This window comes from Chlamydotis macqueenii, chromosome 5, assembly GCF_036417535.1.
Source record: "Chlamydotis macqueenii isolate bChlMac1 chromosome 5, bChlMac1.mat, whole genome shotgun sequence".
NCBI classification, from domain to species: domain Eukaryota; kingdom Metazoa; phylum Chordata; class Aves; order Otidiformes; family Otididae; genus Chlamydotis; species Chlamydotis macqueenii.
The window spans coordinates 5,088,867-5,102,225 of NC_141560.1; the positions used below are offsets into that span (position 1 = coordinate 5,088,867).

General features: G+C 49.1%; 1 protein-coding gene across 1 annotated transcript; it reads right to left on the reverse strand.

Annotated features, from left to right (window-relative positions):
- Positions 1 to 1,206: 1,206 nt before the first annotated feature.
- CCDC198 (coiled-coil domain containing 198) lies at positions 1,207 to 13,347 on the reverse strand. The gene is made up of 6 exons (XM_086749949.1): positions 13,056 to 13,347; positions 9,983 to 10,059; positions 5,118 to 5,204; positions 4,345 to 4,443; positions 3,762 to 3,927; positions 1,207 to 1,451 (listed from the first exon to the last, which is right to left on the reverse strand). Exons 1-6 carry the CDS (start codon positions 13,306 to 13,308, stop codon positions 1,207 to 1,209), a joined length of 927 nt encoding a protein of 308 aa, XP_086606075.1. The 5' UTR covers positions 13,309 to 13,347.
- Positions 13,348 to 13,359: the final 12 nt, after the last annotated feature.

Sequence of the window (13,359 nt, forward strand, 5' to 3'; positions counted from 1 at the left end):
GAGACAAGCAGGAGGTACGAGGAAGAGTTAGTGCTCTTCATTAGCTCTGCAACTTCCAATAGAGGTAAAACTAAGGCTGGGAATCAGGCAGGTCTTTTTACCCAGGGCCAGGGCTGGTGCTGAGTTTTCTCCCTCCTTTGTGTAGCACCAGTTCCCCACATAGCCAGTTTGTCACATTACAATGACTACATGATGCGTAACGGAAATCTCAGGGATTCACTCTGTTCCACAAAGCTGCTGCACCTTTACTGCGTTGTCTTTATGGACCTGCAAGGACAACCAGATAGGAGAAGTAGGTGAAGTTCTCTCTCAGGTACCAAATGACTTCATAAGGAAAAGCGCATAATTTTATGAAAAAATGCAATTTAGGAGAGATGGAAACTGCAAGAATCTCTTTGATAGACCTGGTACCCTTCATATAACCATCGTTTTCAATGTACTTGGAATTGTCAGATTGCTACAGGGCAGCTTGTTCGAATTTTTGGTGGATGCAGCAGCCTTGACCAGCACCACCTGGGTACGTGGGTGGAGGTCAAGCAGTTTCCACCACTCGCTGCGCAGCACTGAAACCTGGGCAGAGAAAACAAATGGACGAAAGCCAGCTTTTCCAGAAGTTTTTCCATAAAACCAGAGGTTAGTACTGAAGAAAGTACATGTATTTCTGTGTCTGGGGCACGAGAGGAGAGGAAATTTTTAAAAAGTCAAAGAGGAATTTTAGAAATGGCAGGATATTTATTTTAAAAACAGGTAAAAGTTAAAAATGAATCATTTTACCTTGCATTTTGAATTAGTTTTTGTAGTTTAGAGAAGATATAAGGTTAAAAACAAGTTAAACAGAAAGGTTGAGTAACCTGAAGGCAAGTGAAATTTTTCATTTCAGTTGGAACTTAATATTTGGGGTTAACCTAGAATATTTTCCAGCCTCTGCGTGGTTTTTTTGACAGCCTTCCACCCTCACTTTATTGTTGCTCGATCCAAGCCATTTTTCCCCCACTTAATTTGATTCAGCCACATAACCCAGACAGTCATTATTCACTCCACATCAGTGATCTCCTCATTTCCAGCCGTCCTTTCCGTACTCCCAGAAATGCCGCTTACTGCGAACACCGTGTCTGCAGCACCAGCCTATCCATCCAGGGGAGTTTAAGCCCAACTAGAGCTGGAGCTTCTTTCTTCAGAATGTCCCTCTCACCCCAAGCCATGCCACTAGAAATCTTTATCTAAGAAGTCATCGAAAAGAGAAATTCTCTCCGTCTTGGTTCTCACAAGCGTAGGTTTGCGGTAATTCTTCTCTTCCCTTTCCCACTCCTCGGAGCCTGTGCTGGAGGTGTCCCAGAACAGATCCCTCGTCCGTGACTCCTTGCAGAACCACAGATCAACCTTCCTGCTCCTGCCTGGAGAGAGTTCAGCCCCATCATCCTGCCTGGAGAGTCCTCCACCCCATGTGTTTCCTTGAGGAGAGAGAAAAAAAAAAAAAAAATTCATAATTTTGCAGAGTTGTAAGCTCAGACCCCTAGGGTTTGTCCAGGAATGGCTATGGGCAGCTGGAGGCATGTAAAGAAGATCCTGAGAGAATCCTGCAAGACCAGACCCCGTGCTCGGGGCTGGGCAGAGTGATGTAATAATATGTACAGGATTATATTTGGTGGAATTATAGAGTCTGGCAAGAGGCAGTATGGTTTTATTCCCAAGCAGAAGAGAGCTGAGGTAAAGAAATACACAAGGGAAATACACAACAAGGGAATAGGAGCAGCTAAGTCTGTTCCGCTTTCTCCTGGTGAAAGTTCACTGGCAGGCACATTTTTCACAGATTTAAGCATTTTTACCCTCCATGATGCATTTCCAGCCTGTGCAAAAGGTTGTCAGGTGCAAGCAAAGCAGAACAAGGCTCACGCCTCGGGGACGTCAGTACAAAGTGGCTGCTGAGACTCACTTCAGTTTCCCCTTCACTGGGGACGGTGAGGTCACCTTGTGTGCCCTGGCATCTCCAAATCCCCCAGACTGCCTCAGCCAGTGCCCTGAACCTCAGATCAGAGTCGCGGCCAAATCCAAAGCACCACACCTCAGCCCTCCAGATTTGTGCTATGTCCATTCCTGCTGCTCGCCTGTCCTTGAGGCGTGCCAGGGAATGAAAAGCCCCTGCTTGGTGTTTGCTGGCATTGTTGGCATGCAGACCGTGCTGTGCTCCCTCCTGCTCTACGGTGTGGGCTGCACCAGGGAGACGCACGCAAGAGAGGCTGAGGTCTGTCACCATTTAATGAATTGCATCCAATGCATTTTCACATCAGATGTTGAAAGTAACACAAAGCTGTAGCTGGAAAGGTCTAACTGGGAACATCCCACCAATACCTAAAGGTGGCCTGCAGGAAAAATGGGGAGAAACTCTTCAGCAGGACCTGTTGTTATAGGTTGAGGGGTAATGGTTTTAAAATAGAGAGAGGTAGATTCAGATTAGATATCAGGAAAAAAAATTTTGCACTGAGGGTGGTGGAACAGTGGCCCAGGTTGCCCAGAGAGGTGGTGGATGCCCCATCCCTGGAAACATTCAAGGCCAGGTTGGATGAGGCTCTGAGCAACCTGATCTGGTTGGAGATGTTCCTACTCCTTACAGGTGGGTTGGGCTGGATGGGCTTTGAAGGTCCCTTCCAACCCAAACCCTTCTGTAATTCCATGATTCTGTTAATTACACCTCACCCAGAGGGATGCAAACCTGCGATAGAACTTGCCTGGCTCTAGGCAGTGGTTTCCATATAAAGCTAAGCCTAAAAAGTGAGTAACCTCAGTGACTCTAACATTCACCCCATGGTCATTTAAGGATGGCAGGAGTCTACAGGCTACGCCATGCATTTGAATGCAACATCGTGGTGAACCCTGCACTGATGAAGCTGTTACTCAAGCAGCCCATTCTCCACCTCTTGCCTGGGCCTCCCCAGCAAGGAGTGTTGCCGTTACCCTTCAAGCTGTTTAGAAGCATCTCTCCTGTTGAACCAGGTTCCAGCTTCCCAATGTGCCTAAGGCTGCTCTGCCAGAGAAGACTGCGAGGTTCAACACCCCAAAATGTAGGTGGGTACCCTCCTTCAGTCATAGAATCATAGAACAGAATCATATCAGTCCTTCATGTGCATGCACCTGAGCACACCCAAGGCTCGGGCAGGTGTCCAGTGTTGCAGCAGGGCCCAAAACCTGGTGCAAGGTTGACCTTCAAGCAGTCATTTTGCCATTTTTTTCTACTCCATCCTTTTGGCCATCATGTTGGTGGAGCTTCAGAGGGTGCCCCCAGCCCATGCAGGTTCACCTGTGCGATGGTCTACGTGCTCACCTCCTGGGATGCTTTTGCCCAATGGACTCCCTGCCTCTCCAAGGATGTGGGACCCTGGGGAGAGCCTCCATCCTCGCACTCAGTTTGCCATGCAGGGGACATGTGGGACCAGCAGAGACTCTTCTGCCGGTGGGAACCTGACCCTGCAGAGGCCTGGCCCTGAGGACTTCGGGTTTGTTCCATGGCTCTTAATTCACATCTACTCAGGTCTGTTTGGATGCTGTCAGAGAAGCAGCCCAGAGACCCGCATCCTGCTCTGAGGCATCCCAACACTTTGCTTTACGAACACATCTCCCAGCGCTTCCCCTCCCCAGTGTTTTGAACTTGCACCATGTCACAGCAGGAGATGGAGTAGTGGAAGCAGCTTCCACAGAGAAACTTCTCTGATGACATATAGGAGGCTGGTGAATTTTACATCTCCTTGGAAAATTATTCTACTTACCACAGTCATCTCCAAGAAAACGCTGATTGTGCTCAGCAGGGATGAGGTCTTGGCTTTCAGCGCTGTCGCCTCTCTGGAGAGTGTCAAGGACTTTCTTCGGGCTGAATTCCTTGATTTTTTGTTTATTGATTTTTGCCTCCCTGTGGAGATTTCGCTTCAGTTCCGCCTGGGTTTGCAAACGAGTCATCAACACAAGCAGCAGAGGAGCAAACACATTCTAACAGCTCGATGTGGCCTATCATTAGGGGGTTGGCACTGAAAATAATTACTTAGTTGAGTAGTTTAGCCAGGGAAAATGGTATTTGCCAAACCAGGTATACGACAGAACATGACCCAGATGGAGATTTTTGGTTTGTCCTTGGGTCACGGCCAAATGAGGGCAAAGCATTGGAACAATCAGAAGTAATTACTGATCATGGGGGCCCTGGGGATGCTCCCCACCTCGCCCCTGCCTAAATCACCAGGAAAGCTTCATATGCTTTTCCCAGCGACAGACTTTAAGCCTCCTGGTCCACCGGGGATGGGCAAACCCCCGTCTGAGATGAGAAGCCCCAGCCTCTCCCCAAATCCATCTCAGCGTTACCTCTTGGCGCCTGCGGGTCAAGTCCAGCATCTGCAGCTTGTGCAAGTGCTGCCGCCTGCCAGGGAGATGTCTCAGGCTTTGCCCCCTCTTCTCTGGAGCCTATGAGGTGTTTAAAAACATAAATAAATACACCTGCACTTTCCAAAAGAGAAAGAAACAACTGGCAAACCCACACCCGGCCCCTGGGGCGCTCCCCGGATGAAGGCAGTGAGTTTTCCCCTGCCTAGCCAACTCACAGCAATTCATCACAGGTTTCCCCTGCGCTTGCAGTTTATCTCACAGCTCTGGGGCACGATGGAAAAATCTTCATTAAAACAAAGTGTATGTGCTTCTGCCCCCTGAGGTGCTACTGCTTGCAGTTGTCTATCCAAGACAGCCTCATGATCCAAAGGGAAAACCCACTTCTGTGTGTTTGGGGTTGCAGGGGGTGTTTAGGGCGCAGGGCACTCGCAGCCCTCTCCCTGCCGACTGCAAGTGATACATGTTCATGTTTCTCAGCCATTTAAAAAAGTGGTCCTGAAACATTTAGCTTCAAAAATATTTAAGGTCCTGGCTCAGCAGGTCTGCCTCATCCAGAGAACCGTCATGCTGGAGATTCAGAAACTTTCCCCTTATTTTGTATCCCTCACACCCGTGCTTCAGCCGGTTCCCAGGCTCAACCAGGGATGGGAGTGCAGCCAATGTAAAACACCAACTTCTGCTCTTCGGAGGTGAGGGAGAAGGATCCTGCAGCCAGCAATGACCCATGCACGCAGTTCGACCCACGCGCTTACCTTCGTTTTGGGGCTTGCAGCCACCTCTTGCTGACTCCAGGGCTTTGCAGGAGCAGTTGCTTGCAGAGGGCCAGCGGGTTCAAGCCTCTGCAAGTCCAATATTTATAATATTCAGCATTCCTCATTCCACACAATCATAAAACCTGATATCAAACCACCCTGACATTTTTCCAGCTGCAATTCTGGCCCAGACACTTGGGATACAGGAAGGATGTCGGTATCCGTAACAGATGCTCAGGGAGATGAACATTTCTTATGGTCCCTTGGGCGTGAACAAACCTGGGGGAATCTCCTGCATTAGAGTCAAAGAAGCAAATCCAGTTTGACACTAGTTTCATCCCTGTAGGTATTTGTCTTTCAGCCTCAGCAGTGCCCAAGGCTCCAGCTGAGACCAGAGTGAAGACAAACCCCAACACAGATCGCTTCATGTTGAAGCTGAAGCATGGAAAGGTATCATAACTTAATATAAAGTCTCCTAGCAGGTCATCCAAGTGCAGATCCCAGATACCTGAGACCCAGAGCACCATTCCCCCCCTCCAACCAGTCTCTTCCATGCTGGCCTGAGTACAACTTCTCTTTTGCATGGTACAAAGCGCCTTTCCTGGTGGCTAAGGAAGTGGGCAGAGGTTTGCTTTACAGGTGGCTCTAATCATGGATTTTTATCTTAAGGACCTAAATTGTCTCCTTAAATTTTGCCAAGCTGCTAGATGACACTGGGTCATTTCATGGCTTGATGTTGCCAGTGTCCCCTTCTAGGATGGGAGCTCAGTACGGCTTCCATAAAAATTAAGGGGAGCATCATCAAGGTCTTCACCAGTAAGACCTGACTCACACTTTAGGTGGAACATCATTAAGCCCTTGAATATGAAGTAGAGTGTCCTCCGCATGACGACACGCCTCTGGCTGTCCACACTGAACTGCTGCTGAAGCCTGAGCTGTAATTCTGAAGCATCCTGTAAGTCAATGCAATAACGCGGGAGGAAAAAAGTCAGCAGCATCCTGTAAAGGAGGCATCCCCCATCCGCCCTGAATGCCAAGTTCACCTGTCTTTCAGCGTCAGAAAACGCCACAAAACTGAATATGAGGCTTAAAAAATGGCACTAGATGGCAGCATGTCACACAAAGTGCCGTCCAGGCTGTGCACTGCTCCCAGATGCCACCAAGGCAGCAGCCCCGGGTGGCTGAAGGCAAATAAACTCCCACATCCATCCACTCATGTCACCACGTCCGGTGGGGAAGCCAAGTTTCAGGCTTTTGCCTGAAGTTGTGTTGCAGGCTGGAAAATCTACTCTTTTCTTTCATCTCTGTGAACCTCATGGGATTTTTCTCTAGAAATACTCCCTAACCAAAATCCTCTAACAGTCCTTGAGAAGGCCACGTCACCTTGCTCTGCTGCCTTTGAAAATATTCCTGCAGGGAAAAGGGCTTTTGCTGGTGACATTTACACTCCCTAACAGCAACGGCAGAAGCACAGGGTAGGATTGAGTGGTGTTGTCCTGCAATGAGCGTTATCAGTGTTTTAATAATACATAAATACAGCCGTGATGGAAATAAGATCATAGAATCATAGACTCTTTAAGGTTGGAAGAGACCTCCAAGATCATCAAGTCCAACCATCAACCTAACACCACCATGCCTACTAAACCATGTCCTGAAGTGCCACGTTGTCCTGGTTTTGGCAGGGATGGAGTTAATTTTCCTCTCAGTAGCTGATATGTTTTGGATTTCGTGTGTGAAGAATGTTGATAAACACCCTGATGATACAAGTTGTTGTGAATGAGACCAAGGACACCGTCCTGCTTTCCAAGTCTCGCTAATTTGCAGATGCAGGAAGCTGGGGAGAAAGACAGACAGCATAATTGATCCAAACTGGCCAAAGAGAGTATTCCATGCCATAAACGCCATGCTCAGTATATAAGTGGGGGCAGGCGAGGGTGGGTATCTGCCTTCCTGGCATCCATCCTTCCTGCTTGTTTTTGCTGGCATCGTTCACCCTACCTTGCTGGCTCCCTTTTGCTCCTTTGCTTGCCACTCGGTTTTGTTTCTGTGATCGCTGCTCAGGACGGGCTGTATCGGTCATTGGGACATTGGGTGGTGAGAAAAAGTATATTGTTCATTTTGTATATTTTAATAGCCTTATATTCTGTTATTATTGTAGTTTTCCCTTGGTATTTTAGTACATTGTCTTCATCTCAACCCACGAGTTCTCCTTCCTTCCCAATTCTCTCCCCCATCCCGCTGGGGATAGGGAGGGTGAGTGAGAAACTGTGTGGTAATTCAGGCTAAACCATCACACACGTTTACACGTTCTTTGAACACTTCCAGGGATGGTGACTTCACCACTTCCTTGGTCAGCCTGTTCCAGTGCCTGTCCACTCTTTCAGTAAAGAAGTGTTTCCTAATATCCAACCTAAACCTTCCCTGCCACAATTTGAGGCCATTTCCTCTCGTCCTATCACAAGTTATTGGGGAGAAGGGACCAACACCCGCCTCCCTACAACCTCCTTTTAGGCAGTTGTAGAGAGCAATGACTGAAAATTACATGCTGGTAGGAGATTTTTAAACAAGGTGGCAATTCCATATGACGTTTCAATAGCTGGTGGCCATCTGTGCTCTCTGAAGCCACCGATGTTGACCAGAGCCTCAGCCTGGGTTTCAACTGACCCCGTCTAGTGGTTCCTCTGTTCTTTATTTTATTAAAAAGACCTTAATCACAGCAAGGAAGGCTTGGGCAAAGCATCCCCGCTTCAGCAGATTTGCTGTTGTGGGACACGTACAGAGGGTTTGTCACCAAATTTTGAGAGAGTGGACATGCTCTCAGGGAGGAACGGAGGGGTGAGATGTTCACCCAAGGATTTTAAATGCAAGGGGTTATGTACGTGGCTGGGAAGGAATATGACCAGTGGTACCTGGCTCAAGCTGCACCCAGTGCTGGGATGACCAGGCCTACAGGAGTTTAACAGAGAAGGACGTGGCCAGTTGGGGGAAACACATCTCTTTCATGGGTTAAACAGCCAAGAAGTGCATTTGCTTCTGACTGTGCGCAGCCACCAATGGCTGAGGACTCCCTGCAGCCACCATAATTAGGCTGCTGATGTGCCCCGTGCAGCTGGGCTCTCTCAGAGGGGTCTCAGCAGCAGGTACTGCCCCTTAACTGCTAATTAAAAGTCCTGCCTAAATGAGAGTGTGAGAGGGTGTGGGTTATCTCCAGCAGCTGAGTGCTTCCCCAAGCAGAACACCATGCTTGGTAGAGATCTGCTCAGGTTGTCCCCTTTCTGTGTTTGGTTTTATTCCTCTGAGCTCTGTTTGCTCTCAGTTTTGGAGCCCCCAGGCCAAGCAGCAAAGAAGAAACACAACGGAAAGCCTCAGGCTGGAGCTCTGAAGGAGAAAGATCTGAGGAGCAAAGCAGGAGACCTGGAGCTCTGGGACACCAGAGCGGGGCTGAGCCTGGTGTTCCCCAGTGTCCATCCTGGACCCTTGTAGGGAAGGAGGAAGAACTCAATCTCAGCCGAATGCTGGCAGCTTTGCATCTTAAATAGCAAGCAGATAAGAGATGGGAGGTTGGAAGGTACTGCTGGTGGTTCGGGAGGGTGTGGGGAAGAAATGAAGATGCAGGTGGAGCACAGAAAGCAGTGCGTTCCTCTGGGTTTGGGGTTTAAATAACCCGATTCACGGCAAGAATTGTACAGCCCTGGTAATGCAGCTCCAGCTTAGCCCGGTGAGCACGTGATGGCCTGGGCCTCACCCAGGTTTTATATTGTATAAATGCATTGGTGCATAAAAATATCAGCACAGAAAATGCATGTAGACTGCTTCTTGTCACTTTTTTTTTTTTTAGATGAAATAGCAACTCTAAGCTTTGTGTGGCATAGTACACTAGCAACGTTTCCTTTCCTTCTTTGCAGTAAATTGTATGTATATAAATGTATTTTTGGAACTTTAGTTAGGTTGTGATAACTCTTGTGCAGGGAAAAAAGAAAACAATTGCATAGTCAGGCAGAGTAATGGTCTTCTGGGCTTTGAGGGGAAGGGATCTGAGAAGGGGAAAGGAAGGTCAGGGAGGAGTGAAGAAGGGTGGTTTGTGTTTGTTTGGGGAGGATATTTTCATATGTAGATATGCAGATGTGTGCGTGTGCACACATATACACGGTGCTATTGAGGGGAGAAGGTGAAGGTACTTGTACATGCACATAGCAATTCTTGAAACGTGACATAACTGCTCTGTAATTTCACTGACCCCTCTTGCAAAGCACAGCTGTCTGCTTTACCTGCCCCTCTGCCCCTAAGCTGAGGCCGGACCTTGATGGGATATTTGGCCTGAAGAGCCAAAACCGGCCTCACGCGATGCAAGCTGGATCCCTTCTGCAAAGGGCTCTGCCTTGGCCGCCTTAGCCCCATGAGAGCACTGGGAGTTGGCTGCAGGTACCCAGACACCATAAAGGAAAGCGGGTCATTGCGGGAGATGTGGCCTCACGGCCAGCACTGGGATACGGGTCCTTGTTGGGTGCCTCCATGGCACACAAGGGCTGGCCAGCAAGGCACGACCCATGGAGCTGGGTAGGAGGGCAAAGGCAGGACCTTGCTGCATTGGCTTCTCTTTGGCTGTTCTTAGAAGGTGAAGCCCTCTTCCTTGTTCTAATGAAATAAAAATGACCTCTCTGCGGTCAAGGTACCTGCTGTCCCCCAAGTATCAAACTTGGGCTGGTGATAAAGATTATCTAGGGCTGGTCATCTGGAGACAGGACCTCCTACTTCATTGCTGTAGGATATTTGTTTCCCCCACGGTGGTGCCCATGTTCCCAAGAAAGCCCACGTCAATGGGTCCATCAGAGCAACTCATGAGAAGCTTTTCAAACACATCTTACTTTAGGTCTTCGAGGCGGGTGTTGCTTAATGATGCTGGTTTCTCCCTTTTCCAGTACAGTGTTGAAAGAAATAGGCCCTTAAAGATGAGAGAAGAAAGGGATGGAGTTACTTTTGGGTGATCATCAACTGCTAGGCTGTACTCAGCAACAGTTTTCTGCCCTTGTTTTGGGTTGGCATGTCCTACTGGTGATTCTCTTGGTGTACCCCAGCAACACGTGGTGTAAATTATTCTGTTAGCTGCAGAAATACAGTGAGGATGTACCCGTGCATGTAGTTTCTAACAAATGTCTGCCACGTACTTCTCCTACTTCCCTCTACAACATCTCATGCATCCTACGTGTGACAATAACCACCCTCCGTGTCTCCTGTGGCCTCCCCAGGGTTTTAAAATGGGGAACAGGCAGCAGTTTGGATCTCCTCTTGCTGCTCAGTCCCTGAGACTTTATTTTTGTTATTTTTTTTTTTTGGTGGAACTGGGAAACATGAACATGATGTTCTTACTGATGACAGCAGAGCTGGGCTGCAGCCAACCAGTGGGTTCAGGAGTTAGTGGGTTATGGACAGGCGAGCAGTACTATCACAGACCCTCATTGTCTTTGGAAATCAGCCCAAAATACCAAAATACCGTGCTACACACCAGCGATTGCCTGGTAGTTATTAAAGCAGTGCTTTCACTGAGGCCTGAACGTGATCTGGGCTCGGGTCCGTTCTGCGCTGATGCTCTCACGTGGACACTTGTTTGTTTGTTTTTTCCTTGCACAAATAAATACTTGCATGCGCAGTAAATATTTATTTTACAAAGAGATTCTCTGTTCCACTTATTCTCCCAAAAATCTGTCCTGGTGCACTTAAATGCCATTTTATAGGTGGATTGAGCAAGGTGTTGCTGAGCAGCTTCTGCTCCTCTGTGGTGGGAGCCTCGAGGTGGCTGCATGGGAGGAGAGCTGGGGATAAAGTGCAGGAATTGCATCATAGCTGATGCCCAGTTTAATAGTTATATTAAAAAGAAAAACAATAATTTGGAGGTCACCTTATGGGGGTACTTCAGTGGTCCCTTGAAATGAGCCCCGTGGATGGTTGCCAAGGCAGAGCTCTGAGAGAGAAAGCAGGTGATGGAGCGGGGGTGTTGGGGTATGGGAGGAGATGGTGACTCCATCGGATGAATGATTGCTGGGCTCTGCAGAGCACCGGCAATGATTAACCGCTTGCTCTGCCCGTACAGCGATGGGCGCCTGAAGTGCAAGTTTCCAGCGCAGGCGGCTCCTCCGCAGACGGACTTCATCTGCTGGGGAGCACACGCTGAAGGAGCAGTTTGGAATAGCAGAAGTGGGGGTTATGAAGTAGCTGCCTCCCAATCTGCAGGACAAATTAGTGCAAAAAGAATTTGTAAGGGGGAAGTAAAACATAAGGAGATGGCTTACAGTGCTGGGAATGCGGGACTTGGCACGGGGAAGGTGCTGGGGCTTGGGAGAAGCTTGTTTCGGCAAGCTGTATGGCTTTGGGGAAGTTATTTCTCCCTGATGACATTTTTTTTTTTTTAAATATATTTAAATTATTCCCTCTCATCCTACCCATGCATGTGTCCTGTAGGAAATTTGCCCTTACCCTCTACAGATACAGAACTGGGAGCCAAGCGCTTGCTGTCCCCAAACCTGCTGGGCCCTGGGGTGGGGACGGTCCCTGGCACCCGCAAGGTGCTGGTGGGGACGGAGCATCGTCCCACTGCACACCCACCGCCAAGGGAGCGCGGGGCCCACGCTGGAGGCCTTCTGTGACTTTCGTTTTTCTACCCTTGCATTTTAGCAGCAGCAGCGTCTCCGTGCTGGAGGCAGCGGGATTTAACACAATCTGAGATGAACCCTCGTAAGCCAAATAAAATCTATTCTTTTGGAGGCTTCGCTTATTTATACAGCAGCTCAAGCTAATATATCGCTCAAGGACTCTTGAGCAAATTCTTTTTATTTCTGAGAATGAAAAGTAATAGAAAATTACATTTATTGAGGAGATTTTAAAGACAAGTACACATTTTACAAGCACTTTGTTAGATACCTAGGGATGGTAATTTTCCAGAACAGGAATATTTGGTTGCTCTTGCTGTCATGAAGCACTTGAAACTCCCTGTTGTACAGCCAGACCTGATCTGTATTCACTCCAGGGCCTCCGGCTCCGAGAGTGTCACTGCTATCGTTCCGCAGGTTTATTTGCCTTCACCTTCTCCTGATGCCTCTCGGTGGATGACCCTGAAGGAAATATCCAGCCCCTGGTGAAGCAGCAATGCTGGCGTGTGTCAGAATTTCATTTTTGGAGATGCAAAAGAGGGGAGGAGGGTGCTGGGGCTGCAGATCCTCCTTCTTTCCCACTGACGTTCATGGGGGTTTCTCCCTACGCTCACGTGGGAAGCCGTTTGTCACCGTCCAGCTCACCGTATGGAGCTATACATCCACTCTCAGATGGGTGCAAGCCTGCTTCCTCGCCTCTGGGAAGGTTTTGGGTATGGATGGAGTTCCAACCCCGCTGTGAAAGGCTGTGGGAGAGGCTGCACCATGCCGTGTGTAGAAAAACACACACAGCTACGCTGTTTGCCTTCCTCTGTCTTATGAAATCAGCCCTGTGCCAGACACTGCTGTGATTTATTTCAACGCTGAATTTTTACCTGCTGAGCCCGTTACCCAGACTCTAATTCTAATTAAGCTAGTGATATCGATACGCCCAGTGGCAGCAGGTCTATAACTGGGAGTTTTGGGGCTGCTGTAAGAGGGCTTGCTCAGGCCCGGGCGGGTGTCACCGTGTGCCAGGGGAGCGGGGCTGACCCCAGGCGACCGCTGATGGGAGGAAGGAGCCGGGGATCCGGGCTCCGGTGACCGAGATGCTTTCCAAAACAGGCTGGGGGAAAAGAAATGAGTTTTCCCAATGCTAAAATGTCCTGGAAATGGCAAAAACCTGCTCATGGAGAATGGTTTGTGTGCAGACCTACACCCACCCTGCCCCACGGCGAGCAGACCTGCAGCCCCAGCCGATGCTCCGTGCATCTCCACCCTGCGCGTCGCAATAATTTGGTGGCGACCCTCTTACCTGCAGCAGCTCTGCCATACCAGGTCTCGCGGAGAGGTGGAAGTTGCTGGTGAAAGGTGGGTTTTCCCCACTCCGGTGGGTGCGGGCTGTGCTGTCCTGGCACACCAGGGAGCCAGTACGGGGTGACGAGAGCAGGCGGGTCTGCCCCAGCACGCATGGGTGCCACCTTGGTCACCTTGGGATGCGCCTTGGAAGATCTCAGGCCCATTTTGCGGAGCGGTGGCTTTGAAAGGAGAAGGAAAAAACCCCTCATGCACCGTCCTCCATGAATGTGGAGGGATCTTGGTGCGCAACCGCGGTTCCC